The sequence below is a fragment of the Primulina eburnea genome, chromosome 10 (assembly GCF_022965805.1).
Source record: "Primulina eburnea isolate SZY01 chromosome 10, ASM2296580v1, whole genome shotgun sequence".
Taxonomy (NCBI): Eukaryota; Viridiplantae; Streptophyta; class Magnoliopsida; order Lamiales; family Gesneriaceae; genus Primulina; species Primulina eburnea.
Window position 1 is genome coordinate 4811978 of NC_133110.1, and position 18545 is coordinate 4830522.

Sequence of the window (18545 nt, forward strand, 5' to 3'; positions counted from 1 at the left end):
CGTTCCCTTGCCACCTGGAAAACATGCAGTAGGTTGCAAGTGGGTTTATAAAGCCAAATTCTTGGCGGATGGGACTCTAGAGCGATACAAGGCTCGATTAGTGGCCAAAGGGTATACTCAACAAGAAGGAGTGGATTACTTTGAAACATTTTCCCCGGTTGCAAAGTTGGTGACAGTCCGAACTTTGCTTGCTTTGGCTGCTATCCGAGGATGGTCTTTAATGCAGCTAGATGTGAACAACGCATTTTTACATAGGGACCTATTTGAAGAAGTCTACATGTCACTTCCTCCAGGTTATAAACCACAGGGGGAACCTTTGCCATCCAATGCTGTTTGCAAGTTACAAAAGTCTCTATATGGGCTTAAACAAGCTTCTCGACAATGGTTTGCTAAATTTTCCTCTACCCTTCTCGAGATTGGTTTCATTCAATCCCATGCAGACAGCTCCCTGTTTGTTCGAACACATGATGATGTATTTTTAGCTTTATTAGTTTATGTGGATGACATAGTAATTGCCACAAATAATAAAGCTGAAGCTGAAAGTTTGAAAGCCTTCTTGAATATGAAATTTATGCTGAAAGACTTGGGTGACTTGAAGTATTTCTTGGGTATTGAAGTGGCCAGGTCTTCGAAAGGAATTTATATCTGCCAGAGACACTATGCACTTCAATTACTCACTGAAGCTGGTTTTCTTGGGAGTAAATCACGAGCTACTCCTATGGATGCTAATTTGAAATTGAGTAAAGATGATGGTGAGCTGTTGACAGATACTTCATTGTACCGTAAACTTGTTGGAAAGCTGCTCTATCTTTCCATCACACGTCCAGATTTAGCTTATTCAGTCAACAAGTTGAGCCAATTTGTTTCTGCACCAAGGTCTGCCCACTTACAGGCAGTGTATTCTGTCCTGCGATATGTCAAGGGAACAGCAGGTCAAGGCTTGTTTTATAGCTCCAAATCTGACATTAGATTAAGTGTATTCTCAGATTCTGACTGGGCCGCTTGTCCTGACTCGCGACGATCGGTTTCTGGTTTTTGTGTGATGCTTGGTAGCTCTTTAATCTCATGGAAATCGAAGAAGCAACAAACCGTATCCAAGTCATCTGCTGAAGCCGAGTATAGGTCCATGGCAAATGCTACTTGTGAAGTAGTCTGGATGATTGCATTGTTCAAGGAGCTGTGCACTGTTGTTGACACACATGTGACACTGTTTTGTGACAATCAAGCAGCCATTCATATCTCGTCTAATCCTGTGTTTCATGAACGCACAAAACATATCGAGATCGATTGTCACGTCGTGCGTGAGAAGGTTCAGTTAGGCATCATCAAAGTACTGCATGTTGCTTCACAATTACAACTTGGAGATTTGTTTACGAAGGCACTCCTTCCTGGGAGATTTCAAGCATTGTTGTCCAAGATGGGTATTGAAAATATTCACTCCCCATCTTGAGGGGGAATATTGGAAGAAAAGTAAAAACAAAAACGTGCTTATTAGAAATACGTTTTTCTCATTCATTTTCTTTCCTTCTTTAATGTACTTGGTAAAAATAGGAAGTCAACTGGTGCTTTTACTAGTTAGTTGAGAATTCATTCTGCTCATCTTACGAGCTTCTCTGTAAATAGAATGGAGGTTATCTTCAAGCTTTTATTCAATTTCATTTCTAAAATTATTATCCAAGTTTTTCTAGATATTATATCACATCATATTTCTATTATGCGACGATAGCTCGTATAATTTATAAACCTTTGAATGAGTTAATCTTAGAGCATGAAATACTTCCATTCAATCATTTGATCAATTGCTTACAACACTAAAGTTCTAAATTTGAGTTTTGATCCTGTCGGCCGCGAGGGTCCTTGAAGTTGGTATCTTCCACGTTTTAAAATAAAGATGGTTTAATATTAATGGAAATAGTATGTGAAAGCCATGCAAAAAGTATCACATTTTCTCCATTCCCTGTCCCACTATAAATCATTCCCAATCATTCCCAATCGTAGACCCCAATATTACTTACCAAAACATTATTCTTGCGAGATGTATGTTCATGCAAACATGTGTGTGTGTGTGTGTATCCAAGTGTGAAAGAAATTTTGAGTTAAAGTTTTTCGATAAAAATGGTATGTAATAATAGATAATTGATATTTGGGATAAATAAAATAAGCTAAGTGGTTATCATGTTTGGTCATTTGCATACACCTTCGTATACTTCATGCATTGGATTCTCATTTTCAGTGTAAAAATTAGATCAGGGTGTCGAGCTCTTTTGCCCTACATTTATTAGAACCGAGGGCGGACAATCAAGAAAAATTCCTAGAAGATTTTTGTTGTCATCAACGCTGATAAATTGGCTTCCTTAGCTTAAGATTCACATAAGTCACAAGACCCGCAACTGCAACAGAGGCACCAGAATGTCCACCGGCGAGATTTTCTAAGCTTAAGCGGGTTTTGGACTATAAATAACTACACCACCGATCTTTTCGCATGCAATCCTCGATGAGATGATTCTTTCAAGCAGCAGAGATCTGCGATGGCCCGGGACGAGAGGATACTTGTGATATTTCGACATGAGACGCTTTTTATTTGGCCGTTGAAAATGAATGTTGGAAATATAAAATGTAAAGATTATTATATTACATAATGGATTTCCTAGCAACACATGACCAAATTAGAATGTGTCAAAAAGAAAATGAAGATATATATTCATTTACGATCCGTAGAGAATTATATTTAACCCTTTTCAGTTTTTATATCAAAATCAATTATAATCCATGATAATGGAGCAATATTTAATTCTCAACAAAATAAAAGATAAGATTTTCTGACCTGAACCCGACCAAGTAGCATCTGCCATTTGGATTTTTACGTGGAGGATTGCTGTCAATGGTCGGCCGTTACGTTGACCTCCATTTTTCTTAAAATTTTTTGATTGCTTAATTAGCGCTTGTGCGTATTTGAATTTTATTATTTGAACCAAAAAAAAAGTATTTGATATTTTATTTTCAGTAATTCAAATATATTTAACAACCATCAATAAACATAATAACTCGCATGACATTAAAAATATTAAATTTAGAACGAGATCCCAAATTCAAAATCCAATTATAACAATCATTTTTCTCGACTTAAAAAAAGACAAGCTCGAATTTGAAATTGATGTTAACTATACATAGACGAGATCAATGGAGATATAAATATAAATTTTGAGTGAGTCTCATGTGAGACCGTCTCACGTGAGACCGTCTCACGGATCATAATCTGTGAGACGGGTCAACCCTACTCATATTCACAATAAAAAGTAATACTCTTAGCATAAAAAGTAATACTTTTTCATGGGTGACTCAAATAAGAGATCCGTCTCATTAATACGACCCGTGAGACCGTCTCACACAAGTTTTTGCCATAAATTTTTATTGTTTGAAATCCGATCCTAATTTAGTGCAACAAATTTTGTTTATCCGACATGGGAAGTGGTGGCTTTTGAATTGAATGGTCAAATTATCTAATGGAAAAATCTACACGTTTCCATGAATCAACAAGCATCACGATTCAAAAGATTTTGAAGCGTTTGAATTCCTTTTATTTTTATTTGATTTTGAAAGGTATATATATTTATACACAAAAACTTTTGTGAGACGGTCTCACGGATCAATTTCGTGGGTCGAATATCTTATTTGGATCATCCATAAAAAAATATTACTTTTTATTGTGAATATCGATAAAGTTGACCGTCTTACTTATAAAGATTCGTGAGACAGTATCAGAAAAAACCTACTCATATTTATATATGAAACAAAAAATCACGAGTATTTTTTATTTTGTACAATATCCATTTATTCGAAATATATAAAATATATTACTGATATAATTCATGTAGATCATATAAAATCTTTAAATATAAGTGTTAATTTATATAATTAATCAAATACATTGTACTAAATGATAATTTCAGAAATTACAAAATTATAAATGACTTCAAACAATAATTCTAGCTATTATAATACAGTAAATATATATTACAAATTCTATGTTTTTAAAACCTAACAAACTAAATTTATTTAGAAAGTTATATTAAGCATTTTATTTTTAGTGACATTTCTTGAAATTCAAATTAAAAAGTCAACTGAATTTTAAATTAAAATTGATCCCTGCACTATACAAACAAATATGACAACAACTTGTATGAGACGGTCTCACGGGTCGTATTTTGTGAGACAAATCTCTTATTTAGGTCATCCATGAAAAATATTACTTTTTATGCTAAGGCTGCGTTTGGTTCGGGTGATTAGGAGGGATTGATTATTTTATCCTACCTAGTCAGTCGTTTGGTTCGCGTGATTATTTAACCAAGTGAATACCTCCTATGAATGATTAGGTTATATTAGGTGGATTAAAATAATACCTTCTCACCCCCTAGGATTATTCATCCAAATCATAATCCTTCCTATTTTCCAATTTTACCCTTCTCCTATATCCAAACTCACCACCACTTCCCGCCATGACCGCCGCCACCGGCCACCGCCCGCCGCCGCCAGACCACCGCCGACCGTCGCCGGAAGACCACCCACGCCGGCGTCGCTGGCCGTCGTCGCCGCCACCCACCGCCGACGTCGACGGCCGCCAGACCACCCACCGACGACGTCGCCGCCAGACCACCCACCGCCGACGTCGCCGCCGGACCGCCGCCGCAGAACCGCCGCTGTCGCCGTCGCCGCCGGAGTGGAAGAAAATAAAAAGAAGGAGCAATTTTGTCCTTTCATCAAAAAATTCAAAATTATCTCACACTTAAAAATCATACCAAACATAACAACATATATTACATTCCTACAACAATCATTTTCTTTATCATTTACTTACTAATCATTAGTTTATTTTATCCTCCAAACCAAACGCAGCCTAAGAGTATTACTTTTTTATTGTGAATATATGTAGAGTTGAACCGTCTCACAGATAAAGATTCGTGAGATCGTCTCACCTCCTCAACCAATGTACCGAAAAAGAGGTAACTTTCAAATTTTATTAAGCAAAAAATTGTTTGAAAAAAAAAGAAAAAAAAAGAAGAAGTTAAAAATGACTTAAATCCAAAACGAATAAATAAATTATGGCATATTCTTCACCAACTAACTAAATAAGTTGTGGTTTTGAATTGCCTTCAGGAGATCCAGCCTGTCCCTCTTCCTTCCTCTATCTACAAATTTGATAAAATCCAATCCCACTGATCCTCAATCATTTTTATTTCCTTCGCACAGCGAAATTATTTACATCTCCGCTTCCTTCCCGAATTTCCCATTGACTGGGATTTTATTTTCTTTTTGCAATTTTGTAGTTTTTTTTTAAATTTCTCTGGACAAGAATCTTCCATTCTGTTGAATTGTGTCCAAGTTTGTTTCTTTTGACAACTTGTTCAGATATCAGCTTGTGGGTTTTGTAATTTACTGTGTAGTATCTTCAGTTATTGGACTTTGAGTGCTCGGAGGTTGAAAAGGTTGAAATATTGTTCGGGTTTTGAGTATTGATCGAAGATTTTGTTTGGAGAATGCTGTACCTGAAGCAACCTGAGGGTGATTATGGGGTTTAGAAGTCGGTAAGCAAGAGGGCTTCTGTGATTGATTATATTGCGTTAATTGATCCCCCGAGACTCGGGCTCGGGGATCGTGGAGGGGAAATATTCAATGGCGGATGTGCTGGAATTTGTGCAGCAACAGAACGAGGAACGGCATCATGTTACCCCTCATTTTCCACCTCCCGAAGCAATCATGCAGAAATTCAGACTATATGAAACTCGATCGGTATAATTTTCTTCTTTGACGTTGACAGTTACCGTGAATAATTTAAGTGTGATCTTTTTTTTTGGTAAATCCGGAATAAAGATGTGATTTTGAAGGTTTGGATGTATTAACAGGCAGTTACAGACTCACAGTTATGTATAATGCTCGATGCTGCTGCGTTTAAGTTTTTGCAGTTGCTTGTTTTGTGATATACCGCAATTTCTTAAGTTTTTTCTTGATTTCTTGATAGTCAATTTGAGAAGAAAATGTTTCAGAGTAAAATTAGAGTTGGATCTCGTTATGTGGAGCTAAAATGCGGTCTCGCCTAAATATCCTTCATTTGAAAGTTAGATCAATCAGCAAGCTGTAAAAGTGCAATATATTTTTTCTCTTGTTATTAATTTAGGAGGAATTCGAAACTTTCTGCACTCCGAGTATCTGATCAACCCCCTGTCCTCTTGTCTGGCATACGGGTTTGAGCTAAAATATTTTGTCAGTTTGTTTTACTGAAATGGTTGTCATCATATGCTATAAAAGCTACCATCAGCACTTGAAAGTAAGTAAATAATCACGGTCTTCTATTGATTGCCTTCTGTTGGGTATAAACTATTGCCTTTGTGAGCATCAGTAATATTCTGTAGTTATTTTGAAGAATGCATTTTATCTGGTTTGTCACGGTATTTCTAGTACACAATGTATGCATACTTAGTTTAGGTTGTTTGTTTTCTTTATTTGGCTTTGCTAATATTAAAAAATCCATGTAACTTTCTTTGCCTGACAACTTTTTTTGCTATATTTCCCTCTTTTTCGTAATTTTGGTTGCAGAATTTTTACATGGTAGGCAGGGATAAAAGTAGAACATATTGGAAAGTCCTGAAAATTGACAGATTGGAGCCCTCAGAGCTCAACATTTGTGAAGATCCTACAACATATACTGAAAGAGAGTGCTCTAACCTACTGAGAAGAATACATGAAGGAAACAAGTCCACAGGAGGACTAAAGTTTGTCACTACTTGCTATGGCATTGTTGGTAGGTAGATCGCTGCATAATTCTGTCCTATGCAGGTGAAGGCAGTTAGTCCTGATCATTTTTCTTTTCTTATGTATGTCAGGATTTATTAAATTTCTGGGGCCTTATTACATGCTACTAATTACAAAAAGGAGGCAAATTGGTGCAATATGTGGTCACAATGTCTATGCCATCTCCAAATGCGAGATTATCCCCCTTCCAAACTCTGCAGTTAGATCGAACATGGTTGCCTATCAAAACGAGAACAGGTTGTCGGCTTTCTGCATTTGACATATGCTTTTCCATGTTTCTTTTTAACAGTTTCCTCTAAGTGTTTTTTCATGTTCTCTTATTACACTTGGAGGAGCAATGGTGTATCCTTCATTCCTTCTCGTTTTCGTTAATTTTTTCCTAACATCTTTACTGAAATATGTAAGGGTTGATGTGCTGAAAGACCACTTCAGTAACCCCTTTTCTTCAACCAAAAACTTTGCACACCCTTTTTTCTCGGTTTCAATTCTTTTAACAACAGACCTTTTTTTTTCCAATTTGTTCAAAGAAAAGTATTTCTTTAATGTGAAAAAACTTTACCCAGCGTTAACTGTTTGGTTGAAATATAATGTTCTTTATGCTTCCCATTGAATCGAAAAAATGTATCTTAATTACTCATCATCGGGTATTCTATAGCGTAGCCTTTGGGTCTGATTTTTTTTGGGCCTGATACCAAACCACTTTTGTCAATGGCAGACTTGGTTCATGAACTCATTATGGTCAATGACCTTGGGAACTTCTTTTTTAATGAATGCAATTTTGACCTTTTTTTGAAAAATGACTTAGACAATGAAAAACCGTGAATGGATCCAAGAGACCCAAATTTGTTGGTCGAAGGTTTTGTTTGATTTGAGTGAGGCTTGGTGCAATTGGTTGAAACATTTTTACTAATTGATATATTCTTCTTGCAGCTGCCAAACTTATTTATAGCATATGGTGGTCTGTTAATTTATCTTTGCCAGTTTTGATTTTGTGTAAAAAAATCTCTGTGTGTTAATTTACCTTTGCCATTTTGTGTAAAGGAGTCTTTATGTGAGGAAGAGTTCCAAGAATCTGAATGACAGTGTTTGCTGTCCTGAAGTCATGGTAAAAATGGTAGTCTTGTTAACATAATTTGTTATCTTCATTTCATCGGGGGGTATTGAAGGGAGGAGGAAACAGAGTGGAAAAGTTTTGAGTGGTTTTGGCCTTTGGGAGATAAAAAGGTAGTCTCGGTGTTATTTTATGACATGGTGTTTTGAACTATGATTACAAAAGGAGTGAGATATTTTAAAATTATGCTGTGTAAATTTATTTAATTACACTTAAATATATAATAAAGTATTATTGGGAATTAAATTTAAAAAGAGTCATGATATTTATGTTGTTTTAGGGAATGGACAATAGGTTTAGGTGGATAAAACCAAACTGAGTGGTGGGGTTTTGCTTCTCTCTGATACATAACCTAACCTCTCATCTCACTACTGATTTTGCTTTTAATTAGAAGATCTTTGAGTCCTTTCAAGATAAAATTATTTAAATGAATTTTATAATAAGTAAATTAAATATCCACACGATTTAGGGCAAAGAAAAACTCTTATTTAGCATAGCCCCTCCCCCTTCCCCCAGTTAGTGTGTGCTATGCAAATATTGTACTAATTTGGAGATCATTTTTTCTTCTCTTATCATTTTCATGTCCTTTTGAACTTTGGTATATGATCTTGGTATACAATAAAAAATCGGTTTTCATTTGGTGTGGCTTGAATAGATTTATGAAAACTGAATACTTGATTGGTAGAGTGAGAAAAAGTAGAAATTATTGAAGCTGATGATTTTACCAATTACCTGGGAATTGTGAAAAGGAAAGAACTACTGGAACTTCAAAGGAATACAAAAGGATGATAGAAAATTGAATATTGGGTTGCATTGATGGCAACAAGACAAGTGTCTTAAAGGAAACCTATTTGGTACATTACTAAGTGGATGACTTTATATTAGCCTAAGTAAACATTTGTATGAAGTGTATGTGCTTGGAAATACAAGTTGGGTTGTTATTTGAAGGCTGATACGATGTCCTATCTGCCCTCCAATTGTTCAAATCTATCTTTATTAATGATTTTGTTTCTCATGGAAAAAGATGAAAGCGGTAGCCTTTGACCTTGTAAATGCTTATTGAAATTTTTTCCTATCTTTTTTCGATGGAATGTTTGTTTGATTAATTCATTGTGTTAATTAAAGTATTGCTATTTTGTTGGCTGCTTAGGTACAAGAAGCTCCTGTGTATGGTGGACCTTACAAAGGATTTCTTCTTTAGCTACTCTTACCATGTGATGAGGAGTCTCCAGAAGAACACTTGTGATAACAAAACTGGGAAAGTTTTGTATGAAACCATGTTCGTATGGAATGAGTTTCTTACTCGTGAAATACGAAATATTCTTCAGAATACTATATGGACTGTTGCATTGGTGTATGGGTTTTTTAAGCAGGTGAGGTTCTGAGAGTTTATGATTTCAATTTATTTTTTACGGAATCCGTCTAATGTGATTGCTCCACAATTCACCTGAGTATAAAAATAAGTCAGTTGCTATTTCATCATCAGGTCAAATCGAATTTCATTTACTTTTATTTAGCTCAAACTTGAAGTTATTCTTCACCGAAGTGAAATTACCACATTCTAATGTCTGAAAATAAAATTAAACGCGGGTTTATATTTACGAGCATCAAGGATTTGGTATGATGTTGATGGTTGATGTATTTCAGGCTACACTTTCTATATCAGGGGGGAACCTCAAGCTAACATTAATTGCGAGGCGTTCACGGCATTATGCTGGTACAAGGTGAAATTACCGTTTTGTGTGGTGAAAATTTGGAGTTATCTGTTAGTAATTTAATTCCAAGTTGTACTTTATTTCTGACTGTACATCCTTGCTTGGCATCCATTAGGCAAATGAGCGAGGTATATCCTTCTAATATGGTTGAACTTGGATAGATAGACAAGTTAGATCAATAGATCTATGGGATTATGAAAAGGTAACGATAGTTCATCTCAAAGTTCCTCTCAAATCTCAAAGTTCATACTCACAAATCAGATCAACAGACTGCAAATCAGATATATCGATTCTAAAAAAGTTCATTTCAAAATAGCCATAAGCCTGACCCGACCACCTCATTTCTGTTCTTTTAGGAGACTGATTATTTCACCCATAAATTCGTTCTCCTCGGTTTTCATTTTCACCATTTCCGCGAGATTCTTGTCGATCGTCATGGCAAACTCAAACATCTCGTCCTTTATCTCCTTCTCGAGCTTGAGCTTGTTCTACTCCTTCATTGCACCTGGCATATACTTGGCATAGGGTCCTGCGTGCATAAGTATATGCCGGGTGCGAGGAAGGAGGATGAGAAAAAGCTCAAGCTCGAGAAGGAGAGACAGGACGAGATGTTCGAGTTTGCCAAGACGATGGACAAGAATCTTGTGGAAATTGTGAAGATGAAAATAAAGGACAAATAATTTAAGGATGAAATAATCAGTCTCCTGAAAGAACAGAAGTGAGATGGTCGGATTAGGGCTTAAGGTCACTTTGAGATTGAGATGAAATATACATTTTTAGAATCGATATATCTGATTTGTCAATCAGTTGATCTCATTTGTGAGTCTGAACTTTGAGATGTCGTTACTTTTTGTGAGATGAAGTTTGAGATGATCTGTAATTACTTTTTCAAATCATATATATCTCTTGATCTGATTTGTGTATCTATCAAGTTTGTTCAACCCTATTAGGAGGATATACCAACATCCCTCACTCATACGCATAATGGATGTCTGTCTGTCTCAATGCCCAAACCCGTGTTGAAACCCAAGTTTGAATAAAATATCATCGGCTCAAGCTAGATATAAGTTTGCCAATTTTGATTGAGTTTGAGTGAACATTGACTCAATGCCCAAACTCTTGTTGGAACCCGAACCTGAATAAAATATCATCGGCTCAAGCTAGGCATAAGTTTACCAATTTTGATTCTGAAGCCCCTAATTTGAGCCACTGTTTACTCAAACTCGAGCGTGAATTATTTTGCTTGTTAAGGATATAACAAAAAATATTTAAAAGTTTTAATAAAGAGGATAAATGTTGAAAATAAGATAGTAACTGAACCTGGGTCAATAGCTTTGTGGCATCTGTTTGTAGTAGAGCTTAGAAAAATGAGCTTGACGATCTTTGCTATGTCAATACCCGCGGTATTTGGATGATAAGACTATACTATAAGGACAGGAATTGGTTTTGCTAATCAAGCATAATTTAGTGTTGGGATTATTAGGTTAGTTGAGTTTGCCATTTCCACGTGGCATTCTTCTTCTTGTAATGTCTCTGTTTTTCTTTTTTGCTTTATCATAGTGAAAGACATAAGAATCCAACCAAGTAATGGTGATCTTCTATGTAGCACGAATACTACTAATTTTTTTCTTCCGAAGTATCGGACACGGACACGACACGTCGATACGCATGTAGGATATGGAAAAGTCTGTATCGTTGACTTTTTGTAAGTTTGATCAGCCAGATACCTCTTGGACATGGTTATGATACGCCATGGACACGGCGGAGATAAGTTTTGGCAAAAAAAATGATTTTTTTTTTTTTACTTTTTCTTATTAAATCTCTCATCTGAAGTTCTACAATATATTTATGTAAATATATTAATCTCTACAATTTTTAGTTTTTAATACAAAATTTATATAATATTCATTTATTATATTTTAATAATTGTCGTACCATAGCCGCAGAGCGTCTTATATTTTCAAAATTTATCGTATCGCTGTGTCTGCATCGTATTTGATACGATACCCATATCCATGCGACATAGGTGATCTATTGCGATTATCACGTATCCTGACATTTCTGAACTGATGAACTGACAACATAGAAAGTCAGAAAAACCACATTATTTTATTTAAATAGCTTGATTAATTGTTTCGTGGGAGCAACTGTAACTACAATGGCATAATAAAAGTCTGGAACTACTTCTATTCTGTAATCTCGCCGGTCTTACTCTTTTTCTCATCTTATATCTATTAGTGGTTATCATCTGTTTTCTTGATGGTATGGTATCTAATTTAAAGTTGTACGTTTTTGGGTTAGTTTATATTATTTTTATCCCTTCATCATTGGTTTGATTATCGGTATGATTTTGGTTGGTATTGGAGAGTTTTTTTCTTAGCTTTTCTCCTTTTTCAACCTCTTATGTGAATCTTCTAAATTCTGTAAATGAAGATACCTAAGAAGGGGTGTCAACGAAAAGGGCCGAGTTGCAAATGATGTTGAGACGGAGCAGATGGTTGTGGAGGATGTTTCTGAAGGCCTGCCAATTCAAATTAGTTCTGTGGTTCAAAATCGTGGATCAATCCCCTTGTACTGGTCACAAGAAACTTCACGTCTTAACCTTAAGCCTGATATTATATGTAAGTGGTATTCATATCTTCGTATTTTTTCATAAAACTTGATATTTAAATAAATTATGTTACCTTTTCATGCATGTTTTTATTTTTATTTTGTATGGTTATTTTGTTCTGTAGTGTCAAAGAGGGACCAGACATATGAGGCAACGAGGCTTCATTTTGAAAATCTGAACAAGAGATACGGAAATCCTATCATCATTCTAAATTTGATTAAGGTAGGAGGATTTTATGGTTTTGGTCTTACTCTCAAGAGTGTTGCATCTGAATTTATGCGTACCTTATTTCATTACCTGTTATAAAACATGTGATGCCTATTAGAAAATTATAAGTGCTCTGGCTACCACCAATCAGCTGGATGTCCTTTTCTTACCATGCTTTCCTAAATGATTCTTCTATGAACAATCATATGAGCCACCTGACCAACATCTTTCTCAACAGACAAATGAAAAGAAGCCTCGAGAATCCATTCTCCGCGCTGAGTTTGCGAATGCTATTGAAGTTATTAACAGTGATCTGTCTGAGGAGAATCGACTTAAATTTCTGCACTTGGATTTGAACAAACATTCTCGGAGGTACCTAATGTTTATCCTTTGAAAAAATGCCGCTCTTCCTTTTAGGAATAATGGGCTAATTTCTCTCTCTTTTTTCCCCTGATTTTCCATCAGTAATGCTACAAACGTTTTGCTACTCTTAGGAAAGGTGGCGGCATATGCGATAACACTGACAAGTTTCTTTTATTGTCAAATAACACCGGTGTCGCTATCAGAGGGGCATCTTAATATGCCTAATTTCAAGTGAGTCCCGTCATACCATCTTGCAACAATGTATTTTTTTTGTTCTCCAATGCTGAGTGTGCCAATATTTTTGAAAAGCTGTCACAATTATCTTTGGAGTATATTTTGACCTGTAATTTTTGTCATTGGTCAACACCGAAAATCAGAGTAATTATGATATTTGCAATGAGCATTTTTTTGTAGTACTTTGACCAAAATTATGTTGGTGTTGGTTTTGGTGACTGGAATTTGATGTTAAAGCTGTAAATAATTGTCAGACAACTCTATCTCATAGATTACCTATTTTCCTGCTTTTGCATTCCATATATTTAGTAGTTCAAGGCCCTTATGAATAATGCTTATTTGTCGCAGGAATGTTGACATGTTCAACAATAAATATTCTAACACAATTTTTAAGAAGTATAACGATGATGAGCATGGGGATTCTGATAACTTGGATGTGAAATCTTGTGGAGGCTATAGCATTTCTAATAGCAATCTTTCTTTCAATCCTCCAATGTTGCAAAAAGGAGTGCTCCGGACTAATTGTATAGATTGTTTGGATCGCACTAATGTGGCACAGTATGCTTATGGCTTGGCTGCTCTGGGGAGTCAGCTGCAGGGATTAGGTGTAACAACCTCATCAAAAATAGACCTTGATGATCCTTTGGCTGAGGAGTTGATGAGTTTTTACGAGAGAATGGGTGACACTCTTGCACATCAATATGGTGGATCAGCTGCTCACAACAAGGTAAGCTACATTTTGAGTTCTGTCCTAATTTTAGGTTGATAGGCAAAGTTATTGTCTTACCATTTCCTTCTTCGTCGTATGTATGGAAGTAATTTGATTCTCTTACTGAAGGCATTATATTGAAAATTAGTTAGAGTTGGAATCGGTCTAGTCATCTCATCAGTAAAAGGTTTTATGTGCAAATATGGATCTTCAAGCAGGCATATGTTTCTTCATCTTTGGTATTTTGCAGTTCTTGCTACAAAGTTTGTATTTGTTACCACCTTTCATGTAGAGCCGGTGAAGGTTTTTTTCCTACTTATTGAACTATTGTCAAAGTGCCAGAAGAATTATTTATACATATTCATAACAAACGAGATCCTTCAATTAGATTAGATGTTTTTTATATTTTAAACAGTGCAATGATCTAACAAACAACTTGTAACTCTTAACTCGGTTTGTGTACTGTAACTGTTACCTGTCTTTGACGTTCTCCAAATAGAATATGTTCTGTAGTTTTGTAGTGACATCACAGAATGAGAAATTCTTTTGTGGGTCAATTGTTTCACTAACAATTTTTTCCGCTGGGATTTTGATAAGTCTGTTGACATTTTTAAGATTTCACTGTCATAGATATTTTCTGCCAGAAGAGGTCAATGGAAAGCTGCCACAGAGTCCCAGGAATTTTTTCGAACTCTTCAGAGATATTACAGTAATGCATACATGGATACAGAGAAACAAAATGCAATTAATGTGTAAGTTGGGCATCATATAATTCTAGACGCACCCTCAGAAATGTGTTTACTGGTAGAGATCAAATGTGCAATGATAATTGTTACAATTTTGGGGGTGTGGTGTATGTGTCAGGCTTAATACCATACTCCTCTCCCTGGCTTGCAGGAGTTAAAAAAAAGATTCTACCCTTTTTCAAAAATGTTTCTCGCATGTATTATTTCTTTTGATGATCAATTCATGTTTAGTTAATAAATTAATGTTTTCACTTCATATCTTCAATGGTAATATTTATGCAGATTTTTGGGCCATTTTCAACCTCAACCTGGTAAACCTGATGTTTGGGAGCTTGATTCAGACCAGCACTACACCATGGGAAGGCTCGAACAATTAAATTTCGATGATGATGGAAGGTATGTGTAGTAGTCCTAGCTTTGTTTCTGTCAATTTACTTCCCGCCTTGCCATATACCATGTGAAGCCCATCTAAATATTCCTTTTCAATGTTTTTGGCAGACATTATAACACAATTATTAGATTGTTCGATGTTCGCAGAATTTTTAAATTCGCATCAGCTTGGGACGATATTAATTGGAGATGACAAATCACCCCTTCTTAAAAAATAGCGTAATAACCTTAATGGTTGTGAAATTTGAATTTTTTTACGATTTGAACTCTTAATCACAACAATCAAATCATATCAAGTGTATATCGTAATCTCAATAATATGAAATACAATCCCAGATATACTTTTAATGTCTAGCAGATCGTCTAGAAAAAAATGGTGCATGAAAGCTTGTTTTTCTCACATAAAATTTCCTTTTCATGTTCAGGTCCCCTATTAAAAAATCATGGTCAGACGGGAATTTTCTTCACGAGAGTCTCTCACCCACATCAACCTTAAACAGCAATCAAGATTTTTCTGATGCTCATTTCTCCCACACATTAATAGGAGGAAGCAAAATGCTCTCTGAGTCAACACGAGAAATATCAACTTCTGAAAGCGATCTAGCATGTTCAAGGTGCTTCTCTTTTCTTATTATTGAGTAATTCAAATTCTGGGCTCATTAGTGTATGATGACCTGAATACTTAAGGATCAGTTACGTGCAACCAACGACTGCAGCTTTTTCTGGTTTTATAGTTACAAAAATTGGTGGATAGTAGAGGAGTCATTTTGCGCTTCCTTTTTGTGAAGATGGAAATGGGTGAGGAGCTTGTGAGGCTCCAGTGATTGAAAGTAAATCACACCATACACATACCTGGATCCGGACAATTCCAAATTTTAACTGGCCGTATCCACGCCCTACATTTCTGTGTTTGCGTATGGGCTGAACCAGACCCAAACTGTAGTTCTCAGCATCCTACGCCCAAGTGTATGCGTATGTGTATGCACACATATGTATTTTTATTATGTTCTACTAGTTTGTATTGTAAAAAAACCATATTTTGCATTGGATATGCATGCTCATAAGTAAGCATAAATAGAGCAGCGAAGAGAAGTGGAAAGTTTAGCGGGAAAGGAGACTAACTGAAAGTTGGTGCCTTTGACAAGAGGGAGGAGGTGAGAGGACACCTTTTATGGATAATGGTCTCCTATGGGGATTGAGCTGTGATATATATTTGGATAATGTGCAATGGGTATTAGGTGGAAACAGTCTCGATTCATACCTGTATAGAAATTAATTTTTGGTGTGTCTAAATCTATTACAGGAATCTCACAAGGTCCGTACCTGAATCTGGACCTATCTTACATGCCCTCCGTCCTTTCTCCAACCTGTTTGATCCTTATTTATTTAAATATTTAAGGACTTTGTGGAATCAACTGTAGGTTTTTGTGCATTTTGGTCTATAAAGGGCCCCTCGTCCTTTCCCTTACATGTCTCATTGTTTCTGTCTGCAGAGATGCCGCTCCGGTTCCCACCAGGGAGCTCTTTGCTGCCATACAAATGAATAAATACCTTGAGAATGAAAATGGGGAAGCAGTTGATTGCTCAAATTTTGTTGACTTAGATTGGCTATCTTCTTCTGGAATTTGTGAGGAGGAGTTGTTGGAGAGGTAGTTTTTCTACTGATACTGACTTGAATCTTTTGCTCATATTATCAACTTAAAAGTATACAAGGACAGCCAACTGTGGTTTGGCCTGATTACAACTATCGTCCTTAATTTTTAATGCCTTACGGATAAAGCCGGAGCGGTGAGTGTAACTTTTAGAATTCGGGCACTCTATATGATAATTAGGCCGAACCTGCTGAGGTGGTTAGTGTAATTTATCACTAATTTAAAGATGAAACTACTGAATCCTGTTACCCGTTTAAATTAAAGAAATGAGCATCAAGTGCATTCTTGTCCGGTAATTGAAAGTGTCTTTTTATTCTTTATTTAAGATGCTGCGTTCGGTGATAGCTCTTTGTCCTGTGGATGATATTACTAGGTTCACAGCGCTTCGAACACTTCTATGAGATTCAATAACGTGGTGTCTGATCCTAGAGTTGGTAGCGTGATAATGTGTTGACAAACAGGATTGAGAAAAGGGTCTATAAACATTCTGTAGTTGATAAATGCAGAATTGGGGGTTGTGTGTGGATATTGTGAAGTAAAGGTTGTTTTGAAGCTAAATTTATTTTCTCATTATACCTAGATCAATGCTGACGGCCTCTTCAATTGCTGCACTGTCATCAGAAAATGTCGGCAATGAAATGGTTGGTCAAACATCTCCGTCCACCATTGAGTGTGGAACTAGCTCAAGGGTTAGTAACAGTTTCTACCTATCTTTATGTTCCGATGATAATAAATTGAAATGTGTCAATATCATATTTATTAATGAAAATTAATTTACCAAGGTTGTTAGCTGTCAGCAGTACAGTTGCTCCTATTATGCTTGATTCAGAAACTTGCTTTATCAGACTATCTGTTATTTGTCTCCAGCATATTTTTTTAACACAACTGGGTAACTGGCCTACGAAAAAGCAATTGATGAGCACAAAACATATTGATGTTACTTGTTCCCCAAACATTTTAACTCTTGTAATGTTTGTCTAATTTTATAACATGTTTTGACATATTAGGTGTCTTGCTTCTATGTCTACACTCGATCTCAATACCGATTCTTGGTATCGTGCTAAATTATTGTAGGAACAGGAGCTGACTGGAACTGAGTTGTGTGATGGTGAAGTACAGGATAATGAAGTTGGCAAGGGATATTCAGATAATTTTGCACATTGGGTGATGAACGGTGAAACACTGTGTCACTGAGAAGATCGGTTCTGCATCGTTATTTTTAACAAAAGATACTGGAAGAGCCCATTCATGGAGGGAAGATGTGAGGTTTATGAGGAATTTAGTGGCATGCGGAGAAATGGAATGTGTTAATCCGGTTTTCGTGGTTTGGCTATTCTCCCGTTAAAGCCACCCTCGGTACCACCATGATATCTACAACTAGAGACCTCAGTCTGATCTTAAAGGCTTCAAAAATCACGTTGATGAAATAGTTTCAAGATTCTTTCCAGCAGTCTCTATGACTTTCCTTTTCTGAGATACTCCAAATCATTTTCATGCAACTGCTGCCTGGGTAATAAATCTGATATTCTATGGTGTAAATATATTATAGTGATAGGTCATTGATTCCTTACATTGATTTTTACCTTGTGAAAATGGTTGACATTGTGAATAAGGTTTGGAGCGTAAAACTTGGTCACTGATGCCTTACTTGAATTCGACTCCCGCAGGCCGCATGCATGGCGATTTGGTTTAACTATAATGCCCTTCTGTATTAATCAAACAAGTTCAATGACAGGTAATAGATGAACGAATAGCAGATGTACGATTATACACAAATATCTACAGAAATGAAATAAATGCACAAATATGATTTTAATCTTGGTGATTACGCGGGATCGATTTAAATATGCTTGAGTTCGACTCGATCATGAAGTTCCAGTTCAAGTTTTTGTTCCTAATTTCCATGTGGTACGAGTATATTTTGCATATCATGTATGATGTGTTACATTTATGATTATTAGAAATGTTATTGCACATAGATGACTGATAATGAAAAATAT

At 36.0% G+C, this 18545-nt stretch overlaps 1 protein-coding gene across 2 annotated transcripts; it reads left to right on the forward strand.

Annotated features, from left to right (window-relative positions):
* Window positions 1–5133: 5133 nt before the first annotated feature.
* Window positions 5134–18157, forward strand: LOC140842697 (phosphoinositide phosphatase SAC3-like). Of its 2 annotated transcripts, XM_073210788.1 has the most exons (16): window positions 5134–5787; window positions 6592–6796; window positions 6879–7044; window positions 9069–9291; window positions 9566–9642; window positions 12067–12254; window positions 12369–12466; window positions 12690–12823; window positions 12917–13045; window positions 13397–13775; window positions 14388–14509; window positions 14786–14899; window positions 15319–15507; window positions 16387–16542; window positions 17126–17234; window positions 17620–18157. In XM_073210788.1, exons 1-16 carry the CDS (start codon window positions 5671–5673, stop codon window positions 17737–17739), a joined length of 2526 nt encoding a protein of 841 aa, XP_073066889.1. In that variant the 5' UTR covers window positions 5134–5670; the 3' UTR covers window positions 17740–18157. The 2 variants fall into 2 exon arrangements, with proteins under 2 accessions (XP_073066889.1, XP_073066890.1); XM_073210789.1 differs by lacking the exons at window positions 5134–5787; window positions 6592–6796; window positions 6879–7044 and adding an exon at window positions 8234–8772.
* Window positions 18158–18545: the final 388 nt, after the last annotated feature.

Excerpts from the sequence above, each read along its gene's own strand:
- LOC140842697 (XM_073210788.1), top strand. The coding sequence starts at position 5,671 with ATGGCGGATGTGCTGGAATTTGTGCAGCAACAGAACGAGGAACGGCAT. Across the intron at positions 13,046-13,396 it reads CTTAATATGCCTAATTTCAA|GAATGTTGACATGTTCAACA; the intron begins GTGAGTCCCGTC and ends TATTTGTCGCAG. Across the intron at positions 13,776-14,387 it reads GATCAGCTGCTCACAACAAG|ATATTTTCTGCCAGAAGAGG; the intron begins GTAAGCTACATT and ends TCACTGTCATAG.